The sequence below is a fragment of the Solanum stenotomum genome, chromosome 9 (genome assembly GCF_019186545.1).
Source record: "Solanum stenotomum isolate F172 chromosome 9, ASM1918654v1, whole genome shotgun sequence".
NCBI classification, from domain to species: domain Eukaryota; kingdom Viridiplantae; phylum Streptophyta; class Magnoliopsida; order Solanales; family Solanaceae; genus Solanum; species Solanum stenotomum.
Window position 1 is genome coordinate 56,461,530 of NC_064290.1, and position 14,918 is coordinate 56,476,447.

The following is a 14,918-nucleotide window of genomic DNA, read 5'->3' on the forward strand; positions in this document are numbered from 1 at the left end:
CACCGATCTTATTGAGCCGCCCCTATGTCTATTTCAAAATTGAGGGCTCATAAGCCAATTTAGTTCTGTTTTTGAATGAATTTGCATAATAGCACACAGAAAATTGAAGTGTGAGAGTTCAGAGTCTGAGCCATTGTTGTCCACCTATGAACTTTACATCCAAGAAAGGTTCTGCTTCAGATTCATTGAGTGTCTTGGACCATGTCACTCTACCTGCTCTATTTGCTCCACTGCCCCTGCACTGGTATTCTCCAAACACTGTATGCCTGCAAACACAGAAAAAAGTCATTTTTTTTAAGACAGATCGATCTCAAGAAGATCATTGCTTACTCCTAATATTCAGTGGTCACTTGTCAATATCCACCAAAAGGGGTTGTGTTAATCAACACTTAGATATTATCATCAATCTTCACTATCTAATACTCGAAATTCACTGAATACCTATTCGTCATAAGAACAACTAGGTGGGATAAATATGATATCTCTATTCTTAACTAGAAGTCTCGGGTCTTACTGGCGCCTTGATGGTTGATTCCAGTCAGTCCAACCTTTTGGATCAATAATAGGATCAAAATCACATTTGGAATATATAATTCTTGAATATTCTCCCCATGCTCTGCCCAAAAAGACTCTACCACTTCCCTTGATTTTACAGTTAACAAAAGAAAAACCAGTATCTTGATTTTCTGAGTCTCTGTGTTGTGCTGCAATTGCTCCATACCCTTTGGCTATTGAATGTAGAGTACAATTCTGTTAACAATATAAAAGAAAAAATAAGTCAAAGTTTTGAAGAAAGAAAGTAGAGAAAAATGACAAAAATGGTCCTTTATGGTTGAGGTAGTTTCAAAGTAGAGAGCTATGGTGTTCAAAACTCTTCCAAAATGTCGATAATGTGTGTCAGATCTTTCAAAAGTAGTACATATTTGAAGGGTACGACACAGGCACAACAACATTATTGGAGAGTCCGAGCAACATTAGTAGATAGGTAGGAAGTAAGTACCTTATAAAGTGACTTAGCATTTCCGCAAATGAAATCAACAGATCCTTGAATATAACATTGGTAAAAATAATGTGATCCAGCATCATCTAAAAGTGTATCTTGTGATCCCAATATTCTTACTCTATACAAAACTGATCTATCACCAGTTAATCTCAATGCCACTCCTTGCATTCCAACACCTTTAGGATCTGGAATTATTGTGTTCTGAAAAAAATCACAAAACGAATCGAGTCATGACAACAACAACAACAACAAAAAAAAAACGACACTGTTATAGAAAAGTTTGACTGTAATACGTACGTACGTACCTCGATAGTGATGCCAGTAGCACAAAAGTAATCAGATTCAACAGTGAGTGTGGCAGTTCTAGAAGTGCCTAAAATAGAACCATATTGATCAGTGTCAGAGGCTTTGTCATGACCAGAAATAATGGTTCTAGCTGTTTGGTTTTGATCACCAACTAATGATATGAATGGCTTTGATGCTGGTATATGCACCTTTTCTCTACATAATAAAATATACATATCGTTAGTCAGTGACGAAATTAGAATTTTCACTAAAACGTTGAAAATATAAAAGGTAAATACACGAAAAAGTTAAAGCAGATTTAACATCAACTCTATATACATAACTTAATAGTATAATTTTCCGTTGAAGGATTCGTACTAAACTGACAATATTCAAGACATCACACGTAAAATAAGATTTCAACACAATACATCATGGGCTGACTAGAAAAAAGGAGTACTATGTTCATTGAAGTTATGTACTATCATTCTATGACGGAGTTATGATTTGAAATTTATTATAAATTTGAAATTTTATTATTTCAAAAAGTTAGTGGAGTAGTTTCAAAATTAATAATCTGCACATATATCATGATTTTTTTAAGACAAAACATTAGGTTTAGATCAAATTTATTGTGTTCGACCAAATTCGTAAGCTATACTCTACCTTTGTTCCTGAATTCATTAATGTAAAATAATCTTTACATTATCAAAATTTACCTAAAGTATATTTACACGTAAGTTTTCTTTAAATTATGAAATTTATAATTTTTTTTAAAAAGTATTTTCAGTTTATCAGTGCACAAAAGTTAGTAATTTTATGAGGGGGTTGGTGGGTTAACCCACTACCATTTTATTAACTGTCAACTATTTCTAGTATACCCACGTCCTCAAGCTTAAATTAACTTCACAAATCACACCAACTTTTAAAAATGCAAAAAAAAAAAAAGCTATATAAAAATAATAAAATAAAAAATGCATATATGAATCAATACATGAGTTTTTTACATTTAGAATTAAGACAAGAAAGTAAAGGATAATGAATTAAGTTATCTGTAAAATAAAAATGAAAATATTAAGCAATCTGATTGTGTTAATATTTTTCTACATATAGTTAATACATGCATTGAAACTTTTAACTCAAATAATATAATATCCTCGCAAAATCTCAACTTTATGGGTTCCAAGTTCTACAATAGCTTCACTAACTGAATTCTGAATTTAATTTTTCTACATATTTAATAATAAAATTTTAATTATACATACAAAGAACTCGATTCAAAGCTATTACATTTTACTAAACCCTAGATTGGTCCTCATGATCATCACATGAACTAATCTACGTTGTTCAGACTCTTAAAATTGTTTTCGTATTTGAGTCGGATTCTTCAAAATATACATTAATTTTGTAGAATTCAACGTACACTCATCAATATTTTTGAAGAATCCGAACAACATAGAAATTACTCAGAGTAAGAAGTTGATAAAAAGTACACTATATATACAGGAACAATTCACATATATTCATCGACATTATTGAAGAATCTGAACAACACAGGAATTAATCATTGTAAAAAGTTGATAAAAACTATATTATATAGAAAAAAAATTACCTGTAAGTTCCAGGATGAATGTAAATAATAACTCTTTGTAAATTATTTGAAGGAACTTTATCAACTGCACCTTGAACACTAATTGAATCTCCTTTACCATTTTGATCAACAACTATAACTCTTTGTAACGAAGATGAAGAAGAAGAAGAAGAAGAACGCGATCGTATAAATTCATCTTTATTTAAATTCACCTTCATATCATCCCATGTTATAATGTAACAAGAATATTGATCACCACAAATCAAGAAAATAATCACAACCAAAGTGCTAAAATCACTTAAATTCATCTTAAACCCCAAAAAATATGAAGATGGTAAAAAAGAGTTATGGGCAAAAGCAAGTAAGAAGTGAAGGCAATAAATATAAGAGCCTATAGTACTTGTAGTATGGTTTTTATACAACTTTTTTTTTTTTTGCATAGTAGAAATATTTATGAAATTATGAACGTTGGAATTTGCATGTTACATAATTTCAAGAACCTCTAAAGTTTTAAAGTTAATAATAATAATAAAGAAAGAAAATGGAGAGTGAAATGTGTAAAGATTGAGGGGTAGTTTTTGTTAAGGAGTAGTTGTGAAATTTCAAGAGGTGTGTTTTTTTCGAAAAGTTGCATATTAACCGCTATTTTTATATTTATTTTTTTTTTAAAAAAAAACATAGGCTAAAATCAGCATCTTTTTCTCTTACTTTTTAATTCAACGTGTTTTAACTATAAGTGGAAAAAGAAAAGAGTATGGGTGTTACCGGCGGAATATTTACATCAGTGTTTACATCAAATCAATAAATATATGTCATCACGTGTTTATATTTTATACTTTATACATACACTTACATCACATAAGTGGTTATAAAAACAACGACAACAATATACCTCCGTGAATTCTCACAAGTGAGGTCCAACTATCTGGGAGAATTAATAGAATATACGTAGATGGTAGACCATTTTTCTAAAGAGGTTATTTTTTGAAGGACACTTGACTCGAGAACATATTAAAATAAATATGAAAAATAAAAAACGACACTCTTATCACTTGAATGGTTAATTGGTAAAATTTATTACTTTGTTAAATTATTTGATTACGATAAATTAATATAATTTTATGTAAACGAAATAAAAAATTTGTGATGTAACGGGTCGCTAGAATCACATGTGTTATGTTTCACAACCGGCGCCTCTTTTCGTTTCGCTTATTTTGAAACTAAATTTATACACGAAAAAGTACGTCTATTCATCTTTAACACCACCGTGTGTAAAATATTCTCTCGTTCCTTAATTATAGATCTCGAGTTAACAAGTTATAATTCGAGGCAAAGTTAGAAGTTCGATTATGCATTTGATGAACCCAGTATTTGTATCAACACATTTATTGAAGATATACAAATATTAGATTTAGAACTCAATTATAATTATTTTTGTTGTTTTTCTTAAATTTAGAATCTATAAAATTGGAAGTTTTGACTTTGCTTCTGATTGCAATATGTGAAAATTTTAATATTTCACGGGTTCTTTTACACTTGTTAAATATATAAGTTAATCAAGGAAAAACTAACTTTTGTAGATATTTCGAGAGTTCGAAGTCTAAAAACGCATTAAGTAAAAATTAGATTCCAAATAGGTCAATTAATTTTGAAATACCTATTGGAAATTAGCCAAATGTCATAAATAATTAATTTATTATAACTTATCAATATATCGTTATTAAATATAATTATTTATTGTTTAATTAGAGCAACGTTAAATTGTTTTTCTGTGATCTATAATGAGCATGAGTTCAACTCATGAAATCATATTAAATAATTGCTTCGTTCAGAATAGATTGCCTATATACCTCACATCCTCTTATTGGGTGCAATCTTTTTCTTCATCCTGAATTAACGTAAGATTTTTTATGCATCGAATTATTATTTTTTGTCCCCAACCAAAGTGCTTATTAAATACTTTGTTCCCCAAGATCATACCCGTGGATAAGACTTGAGAGATAGCCCGTCTACTTTAACGGTTAGCTAGAGCTATTTATCAATAAAGATTTTGAGATGAGATCACGAGATGGTGTTAGGACTTTTTTTTCTTTCTTCATTTGAGTTAGAGCTCAGAGAAAATTTTGTTGAGAGCGTCATCATAAAATGGGTTCAACTGTACACGATCTTCGATACGGACTTCAAATACCAAAGGAAACCAAAAAAAAATAGACAATTAAAATGTAAGTAAAATCTCAATACTTTTTCACATCCAATATTGAAAATTCATTCATACTATCAATCAATATTCTAGAACGCACTATAAGTATGAATAAAATCTCAATTATTTTTTTTTTTCATTTGGTGTTAAGTGTTCAATAAATTTGAACTTGTTTACTTCTGATATCTTTACTAAATACAACACATGACGTGATCGTGAATAGACAATTAAAACACCAACATGAGTTATGATGCAGTAATGTGACTACTTCACGTTTAATCAGAGGTTTCGAGTTCAAAACCTGAATATAGACAAAAAAAAAAAAGTCACAATTAAAACATACAAGTAAAACCTCAATACTTTTTCACATCCAATATTGAAAAATTCATTCATACGATCAAATATTCTAGAACACACTTATAAATATGAATAAAAGAAAGGCTATGACACAAAATGTTTGATCAAACTTGAAGGAAATAGACTCTTATACCCTACCTATAAAATATAAAAATGTAACTCTAACAAGCAAATTTAGCCTTTTTTTTTTATTTTTTTGGCACTTTGCAAAAAGTAATAAAACATAATTAAACTAAATTCTCAGCCATTGATCTCCACCAATGAAGTCTCTTTTCAAGAAGGGCTGGACTTGGTCTTGAGTGAAATTATTAGACCATGGCACTCGACCTGCTCTATTTGCTCCAATTCCCTTGCAATTGTATTCTCCAAAAAATGCATGCCTAAAAAAAAGACATTTTCGGAATCACCATTTAAATCATACTTTAAAGTACATAAAAAATTATACGTCTATCCACTTCAAAATAACTTCAGGTATACGTGTCTGAAGCTGAGTCTAAAAACTTCTGAAGAAACTCAGCCACATATGCCTTAACTTTAGTCATATGTAACTTCAGACATTTTCTTGACTTGCTTATCTATCCACCTCAAAACAACTTCAGATATAATTGTCTAAAGTTGAGTCTGAAAACGTCTAAAATTCACACATATACCTTTAACTTTAGTCTTTTTTTAAAACATTTTCTTGACTTGCACATCTATCCACCTCAAAACAATTTTAGATACACTTGTCTAAATCTGAGTTTGAAAACGTCTGAAACTCAGATACATATGTTTTAACTTTAGTCATATGTAACTTCAAATATTTTCTTGACAAGGCCTAATTCTCGACGCCGTATATCTCAAGTTATTCTGAAATAGATAGACGTGCAAGATAAATTAAAAACTAAATACAAATTAAATAACGATGTCGAAATAAATAATTATCTTACCCTTCTCTAGATGGTACGTCCCAATCAAACCATCCTTGTGGATGAATAAGGGCATCAAAATAGCATTTTGAGTAAATAATCCTTGAATATTCTCCCCAAGCTCTACCTAAAAATACACTTCCACTTCCAGTCACTTTACAATTAACAAATGAAAATCCACTATCATCATCAGATGATTCTCTTTCATGTGCTGCAATTGCTCCTGATATTCCCACATTATCTTGAGCTACTGAATGAAGATCACAACTCTGTTGACAAAAGTTAAACGAGTGAGGCTTGTTCAGGTGATGAAGTATATCGTTCGAGTTTCAAGTATGTGGAGGGTTGTAATAATGAGTTAAGAAGTTAAATGAGTGCTCTCTCACCTATAGTAGACTAGTCTTTCGGGGTGATAGCTCTTATAAAGTCTATAACAATTGGTAAGAGAGTAGGTCAATCAACGAGGTGGCCTAGACATACATTACTAGAAATAAAGTTTTTTTTCCATCGTGAATCATTGTTGATTAAAGGAGATAATAATGACTTAAGAAGTTGAATGAGTCTATAACAATTGGTACGAGAGTAGGTCGATCAATGAGGTGCCTTGGACCCACATTACTAGAAATAAAGGTTTTTCCCAATCACGAATCAGTGAAATATTAGTGATATATAACATAACTTTTTCACTCATTTCCCACTGAACCAACTCACTAGAAATAAAAAAATGTAGGATGGAAAACAAAAAACAGATTCTCACTGAATAATGGGAAACTTTCTAATATTTCTGAATGAAAACATTACTTTCTTTTTTATCCTCACCAATTCAATCAAAATATCTCTTAAGAAAAGCCACATAATATTTTTCAATAGGAATATAGTGATTTTTTTAGTAGTGATCATTTCTTTCTAATTGAATTAAGTCTTGACAGACAGAATAACTTGATACTTATATTATTGATGACAAATAACAAGTCGGGTGTCAACAAGCTGACCTGAACACTATCGATATTTGAAAAAAAAAAGATAAAAGAGACAACAACCTGAAAAAGTGATCTAGCATTGCCACATATGAAATCAACAGTTCCTTGAATGTAACACTTGAAAAAATAATGTGATCCTTTATCATCATAAAGTGTGTCTTGTGATCCCAAAATTCTAACTCTGTATAACATTGCTTTGTCACCAGCTAATCTCAATGCCACACCTTGCTTATCCTGTTCCTGACGCAATGCAGCCACAGTATTCTAACAAAACAAAACAAAAAAAAAGCGTGTTTCCGTGAGTTTAACTGAATCCATTTAATAATAAGATCACGCTCATTCTGTATCGAATACCTCAAAGGTTATGCCAGTTGCACAGAAATAATCTGATTCTACAGTAACTGTGGCTGTAGCAATTGTGCCTATTTCATTCCCATATTGATCCTTATCACATGCCTTAGAGTTCCCAGTAATTATTGTTCTTCCAGGATGATTTTCATTACCAATTAACGAAATAAATGGCTTTGAAGATGGAATAAACACTTTTTCTCTGCATAACAAAATTTAAAAAAAAATCACAAATTATACAACTAAATCTTCACATATACTCCTATGTTCATCTTTAATTGTCAAATCTTCGACTTGACACCCCTCTTAAGAAACGATAAACAGAAGGGTGATTTTACTGTATTGCCCTTATTAATTTATAAGGCATCGAAATGTTGGAAATGAATGACAAGGATAAAACAGACACAAAATGATAAATTGTTTCTTGATTTTCTATATTGAAGATGTAAAATTAGATGACAACTATTTTTATTATACTCGACAGGTAAAGATGAATGGAGAAAGTAATAGTTAAAAAGTAATTTTCCACAAGAGTGACACGACACTATAATTAAGAAATAATTCTAGAATATAAATTTACGGTTTCAATCTTTAAATACTCATCATTGAACCTATTACGCGTTTATAATTATAGATCCAAAATTAAATAGTACTAGTATATATAGTCTATAGATAGATATGTATCTGTACAGACCAATCTAGTTTTAATATAAATCATTTGCTTTAATTATGTGACAAAAAGAGAACATATATTAATTTCAATGTATCAAACATGAAAATCTCAAAACACAAAAAGTAACACCAATCATGACTATTTTCATGTGTGATTCCATTTCTAACAAAGGAGGAAAAAAAACATAGAATTTGAATCTAAAACATCTTAATTTTTTATACCATCGATACATATACACAGATAAATACCTATAGAGTCCGGGATGAACAAGAATTTTAATTCGTTGAAAATTAAAATCGGGGACCATGTCAATTGCACCTTGTACAGTAACGGAGTCTCCGTTACCATTCGAATCGACTACGATAATTCCTTGAGACTTGCGTAAAATTCCATTACTTATATCAATATTATCAAAGTTCATCTTAATATCGTCCCACGTAACGTAACGTTGAGCCTCCAATTTACTAGCACAAAAAATGAACAAAAACATCAAACTCCAAATGTTGAAAAAATATTTAAAGTTCATCTTGAGAAAAAAAATAAATTAGTAATTTTTGTTTTGGAAGTTTAATTGAGATGAAAATTAAGTATAGTGATGAGTTTATTTATAGGTGAAAATGAAAGGGAAATGGAAATTTGATGTGAAGAACTCTAATAGTAGAAGAAGATTAAATAATGTGATTAAGTGAAAAGATTATGTAAATATGATTTTTTAGAGATAATTACACTTTAATTCTCTTATAATATAATATGGGTTAGTTTTGGATATACTCCTTGTATATTAAAATTAAGTACTTTTATTCATTTGTATTATGAAAATTCTACACTTACACCCTGTATAAGGTATATTCGAAGAGTATTTATTATTTAGAAATAAATGCATAGTCAAAAGTCATTGAAAAGTAGTCATTTTTTCGTTGATTTCATACTTAAAAGGGTCAAACTTTAAGTTCATACCATTACCGACTATATTCAATGAGTTTTCAGTTACCAAATTATTTAAGTTCTCGTAACGTATGACAGATTCACTTGGTTATTACGATCGAAATTCATAACATTATTATGATGTTTTCGCATTAAAGATAACTATGTTTCGATGAATTATTAATTATTGACTTATTTAAATTACCATAACGAATTACGAATTTACTTGTTTAAGATCGATATCCACAACATTTTTCATGATGTTTTCGTGTCAAAAATAACTATGTTTCAATGAATTATTAATTATTGATTTATTTACGTTCTCATAACGTATCACAAATTCAGTCCTTCTCCAACTCTTTCAAGTATAAGAATTCTATTTATCATTAACAACAACATTGGCTCTTATTTTTTAGGCGCCTTTTTTTTTCTTAGTAAAACATTGGCGCCCTTTTTTAACCGATAATGTATTGCCCAAATAGATAATGGATGATGCCATTAAATCATAATAAACTCAATTTTATAAATGAATTAATAGAATTAAATAACATTAATTCTGAGTTTGACTAATTATGTAAAGTAATTTAGAAATGCCCCAATTCAATTATCCTCATTTAATTGTATATCATACTCCCTACATTTCATATTAATTGAATTGTTGAGACATTTTTCATTTTTCAAATTAATTTAATTGTTCAATTTTCAAGACTACTTTTAGAATGTTTTTCCAATTTTACCCTTCATTAGTTAGTATTGGAATTAGTTATTAATCAATGTTTAGTTATTTTAATCATAACTAATTCCTAATTTATGTCTTAATCTTCTTTTCCTAAAGGTGTGAACACCTCAACAATTCAATTAATATGAAATAGAGAGAGTACGTTATAACCAATAATTGACAATTTTTATTTTTTAGAACAAAGAAAGAAGAATTGAAACAATAGTTTGATGGGCACATAAAATGGGCCTCTTAAGTGGCTAAAATTTCCAGCCCAACTTGAACCAAAATGCACAAAGATGAGGCCCAAATTAATCACTTGTTAATTATTATTTTTGCGAGGGCATAATTTTATAGATGTAACTTACAGAAATCTCACCAGTTTAGAAACTAATTAATTAGATATACACTAGTGTGCAATATTACAAATCTTACCAAATTTTAGTGCGTCTAGATATGTCCAGCTACATGTATCTTAGGATACAGGAGTCAAAATTAGGTGTAATCTGTTTTAGATACAATGTATCCATGGATTCACATGTATCCTTTTGGCGCGTCCAGATACATTCACATATATGTCTCGGTACACACGACGTCAAAATTAGGTGTAATCTATTTTAGATATAGTGTATCCAAGTGGATTTGTATTTATCTGGAATACATAGACTAATCTCGCTCACTTCCCTCCCATCTCTTGCCGCTCTCATATCTCGCTTGCGTACATGGTATTTCATATACATCTATCTAGTGGGATTCATATGTATTTGAGATCCACTCCTTCATTCTTAGCCATATATTTTAAATTCGAGTTCTGATTCTGAAGTCGCTTTATTAGGAAACATTTATATAACCCAATGTGGAACTTTCCAACGTCAGATTCCAAGGCATGTAACAGACACCAACAAATGTGAATGATGTCAAGAAACTATGTATATGTCGTCGTCTTTCTTAAAAAATTTAATTTAATCAAACCCTAAAATGAGTATCAAATCCCGAGAAAACAAAAAAAAAATCTAATCCTCTTCTGCTTATTGTGGGATGCAGCGACCCCTAAAGAAGTTGAAACGGCAAATGCTTTTTAACTCCAATGGTTCAGAATTTAGATTCATGAAGCACTTGCAACCATACATATTTTATTTGTTTTTTTATACCAAAGTTTTCACGATCATAAAATAAATTGACCCCACCAATAATATTCCCGTCTTTTTTTGACTAATATCTGATATTATGCTATGTGTTCTGTTTGTGATGCCAAATTCGAATATCATTTTATCCACTTAGTCCTCTTCTCGAAAAAGAGGTGGATGTATCGTTTACAATATAAATTCAGTAAAATTTAGTAACTTTAGTTTAAATTCGAAAGCTCCCTTATCCACTTGTCCTTTTCTGGAGTTATGGGTGAACATATCATAAATTTAATAATTTTAGTTCAAATTCAAATATTTCTTTATTTTCTTATGATGATGGTCTTTTCGTCTTTCAATACACTCCATCTTTACGCAGATCCGTAAGCCATACCATCCGTTCTTCTTACTCTCATCTCTTGTATATTTATCTAAGTTACTTATAAATATTTTTAGAATAATATTTATTGCTTACATGTCGAATTCAAAAAAATAAGTAAGAAATTCTCTTATTGTCATGTGTATATATATTTTTTTTCCTTCAAGAAAACATTAGCTTTTTTGTTTTTGTTTTTCATGTGGTGATCGAAGTTCACATTAGAATCTGACTAAATTCGAATCACACATCACTTTCAACGGATTTTTCTCCGAACTCAAGACCTCTCATTAAATTTCAAGCAATCAAACCCTACTATCCTTATTAGTTCTTTTCATCTCCCATATGGCAGACAATTCATTTTAATTTTGTCTTGTCGCCTATATTGTATATTGCCACTTGACCACTATAGTTACTAAGAAATTGTACGATTAAATGAAAGGCCCATATTAATTATATATCACTATATATCGTCTCTCTATCAATACTGAATTATTTAATGAAAAAAATAAAATCCAAACGTTCAACTTCCAAGTCACTTCCCTACTGTTAGGAAAAAATTAATGAAAATTCATCGGAGTTGTATTAATTACACAAGACTTTGAAAAAAGTGGATTGAATAATATGGTTGGAATTAGTCAAATTACGTTGAAATATAATATTTTCGCTATTTTAATTTATGTGATATTATCTGAATTTATATGAAATACAAAAATAAATAAAAATTATTTGAATTTATTACTTAAAAAAGTGTCACACAAACTAGATCGAAATAATACCTCTAGTTTCAACTTTTTTTACACTTTCTTCTTTTTAGTTGGTCTAGGAAAAAGAATGACACTCTTCGATATTTACTAACAATTTGATTTTAAACTTTTTATTTTATCTTTCATGGTTTATTTTCAAGTATAAATTTTGATTTTTTTTCTTTTATTTTAAATTTCATATTCAATCAAATTAATTTGTGTCTAATAAAAAATAATCCCTTAACTTTGCCAATATAAAGATAAAGTTCACTTATATTTTGTTTATATCAATTTATAAAATTATATTGAATATATTATTGTCATCGATCCGTCGTAAATAATTATGGTTTGAGTAAGTCCTTGATGTGGTAGGGTCTAGTATAGTGGCGGTCCCATGACTAATGAAGAAGAAATCTTCCAGAATAAATAAACAAACATGTCATCGCAAACGTCACATTATCTTTCTTTTTAATGAATATGATTGGTAATTTTTAAAAGAAAAAATGTTGTTTAATTAATTATTTTAGCCTAATAAATAAATAAATGTTAATTTGCTTTTGATCAAGTTGGACTAGATTTCTTACTTACCTAAGCAATGAGCTTTCCTTCTTGAGCTTAAACGACTTTGAGGATGAGTTGATCGGTCGAAAAACGATTTTATTTACAGATTTGAATATGTGATATAATTTATGACATTATTTTAAAATAATATATGTATTTATTCTGTAATATAGTTTATGATATTATTTCAAAACAATATATGCATTTATTCTCTAACGCTTTCTCATACATGTAAGTAAATTTGATACATATGTTATGTATATTTTTGAAAAATATATTTTAAAAGGATTCCTTAAATATTCATGTTGTAAGGGGTTATTTGGATACCCGTCCACAGAATGGACTTCATAATTTACATTTATACGTTAGAACATCGTATAAGACGATAAACACACCAAAATTCAACATTTATTATTAGTGCTAGGTGTCAAACTTTCTTAATCCTAAACAAATTATTTACTTCCACAAATAAATATAAAAGTTGCCAACTTCAGCTCCCCAACTTTGGTCCCAATTATTATTATGATGAATTCAAAGGTTTGCGTGTACGTTTTTTCCAACCAACTCCGACATGTTCATGTGACTAGTTGCGTTTCTTCAATTGTAATACGAATTTGTTGGTGTAAATAATTTTTATACTATCAACGTAAGGACAAAACTAGTATTAAGATAGTTTAATTCAATTAAACTTGATAGATTTAGCTTAAACTCTATTTATATTTGAAAAAATCATTGAATATTTATATCGTCTTAATAACTTTAAAGAATTAAAATCTCGAATCAATAAACTTCAAGTCCTAGTTGTACTTCTTGCTGTCATATTATTTTTACATATTGAAAACACTTGTTAACATATTTTATTTACAAAATTTCAAATTTCACATTAAAAGAAAAACTACATCTATTAATATTATTTGTCTGACTTAATAGTATAAGAAAATTATTTATACTAACAGTATATGAATCTTAAGCACAAACACGAGTTTAGTTTTTTATTTTGTTGTTGATAAGAGAATTTATAATCGCACAAAAGAGATAAATGATACTAAATAAGTCTTATCTGATAAGTTTGAGAATAAAAATATTGAGGAGATTTAAGATGTGATACTCATGTTTAAGAAATCATTTTCTCAATTAATTCGTCTGGAAACCTAACTTTAAAAATTATGAAGTTTGTGTTTGACGAGTTGTGTATTTTTGTCACGGAAGTGATTTTTTTCCCGCCGATGACTTTTAATTTATAAATAAATTATAAAATAATGAATAAATCACCAACTATACTAAGATTCAATTAATATTTACTTGAATCAATCAAATACTTATCCTTTACTAAAGATTCCTCAAAGACTTTTTGGTCATCCAAATATATTATTTTAAATTTATATGATTACACAAACTACAATAGTTGTTTCTTTCCCATGTAGATTCCCTTACATTTGTGTAAGTTAATTAGTTATATTATACTCCCTCCGTTTCACAAAGAATAACCTCCTTTCCTTTTTAGTCAGTTTCAAANNACAAATTTTTTCCTATTATACCCTTATTTACACTTCTTGAAAATTGTAAAACTGTATGTTGTTTCCCTCCAATTTATTTCACTTGAATTCAAATAAGTGGTTGTAATTTTGAAGTGAAAAGTTGTCATAAGGGTAAAATTGTAACTTCACTGTGCTAATCATTAAGTTGCCTTAATCTGTGTGTCATTTCTAAAGTGGACAACTAAAAAGGGACGGAGGGAGTATTAAGTTTGTGTTTAACGAGTTGTGTATTTTTGTCACGGAAGTGATTTTTTTTCCCACCGATGAGTTTTAATTTATAAATAAATTATAAAATAATGAATAAGTCACCAACTATACTAAGATTCAATTAATATTTACTTGAATCAATCAAATACTTATCCTTTACTAAAGATTCCTCAAAGACTTTTTGGTCATCCAAATGGAGTATATTATTTTAATTTATATGATTACACAAACTACAATAGTTGTTTTTTCCCATGTAGATTCCCATGTAGAAATAGTCAAATTACATTTGTGTAAGTTAATTAGTTATATTATGCAAGGTAAGGAGCTGTTTGTATTATCTTGAAATTAAAATAAAATGTATTTATCATTTGAACAATCT

The 14,918-nt window shown here is 29.1% G+C and overlaps 2 protein-coding genes across 2 annotated transcripts; both read right to left on the reverse strand.

The window, feature by feature from the left end:
• Nucleotides 1-62: 62 nt before the first annotated feature.
• Nucleotides 63-3,187, reverse strand: LOC125875707 (pectinesterase QRT1-like). Its single transcript, XM_049556726.1, has 5 exons — nucleotides 2,901-3,187; nucleotides 1,309-1,504; nucleotides 1,001-1,204; nucleotides 515-750; nucleotides 63-266 (listed from the first exon to the last, which is right to left on the reverse strand). The coding sequence occupies exons 1-5, from the start codon at nucleotides 3,185-3,187 to the stop codon at nucleotides 119-121; spliced, it is 1,071 nt and encodes a 356-aa protein (XP_049412683.1). The 3' UTR covers nucleotides 63-118.
• A 2,263-nt stretch (nucleotides 3,188-5,450) lies between these two features.
• LOC125876950 (pectinesterase QRT1-like) lies at nucleotides 5,451-9,028 on the reverse strand. The gene is made up of 5 exons (XM_049558242.1): nucleotides 8,594-9,028; nucleotides 7,679-7,874; nucleotides 7,385-7,588; nucleotides 6,366-6,613; nucleotides 5,451-5,816 (listed from the first exon to the last, which is right to left on the reverse strand). The coding sequence occupies exons 1-5, from the start codon at nucleotides 8,869-8,871 to the stop codon at nucleotides 5,669-5,671; spliced, it is 1,074 nt and encodes a 357-aa protein (XP_049414199.1). The 5' UTR covers nucleotides 8,872-9,028; the 3' UTR covers nucleotides 5,451-5,668.
• Between the last annotated feature and the right edge of the window lie 5,890 nt (nucleotides 9,029-14,918).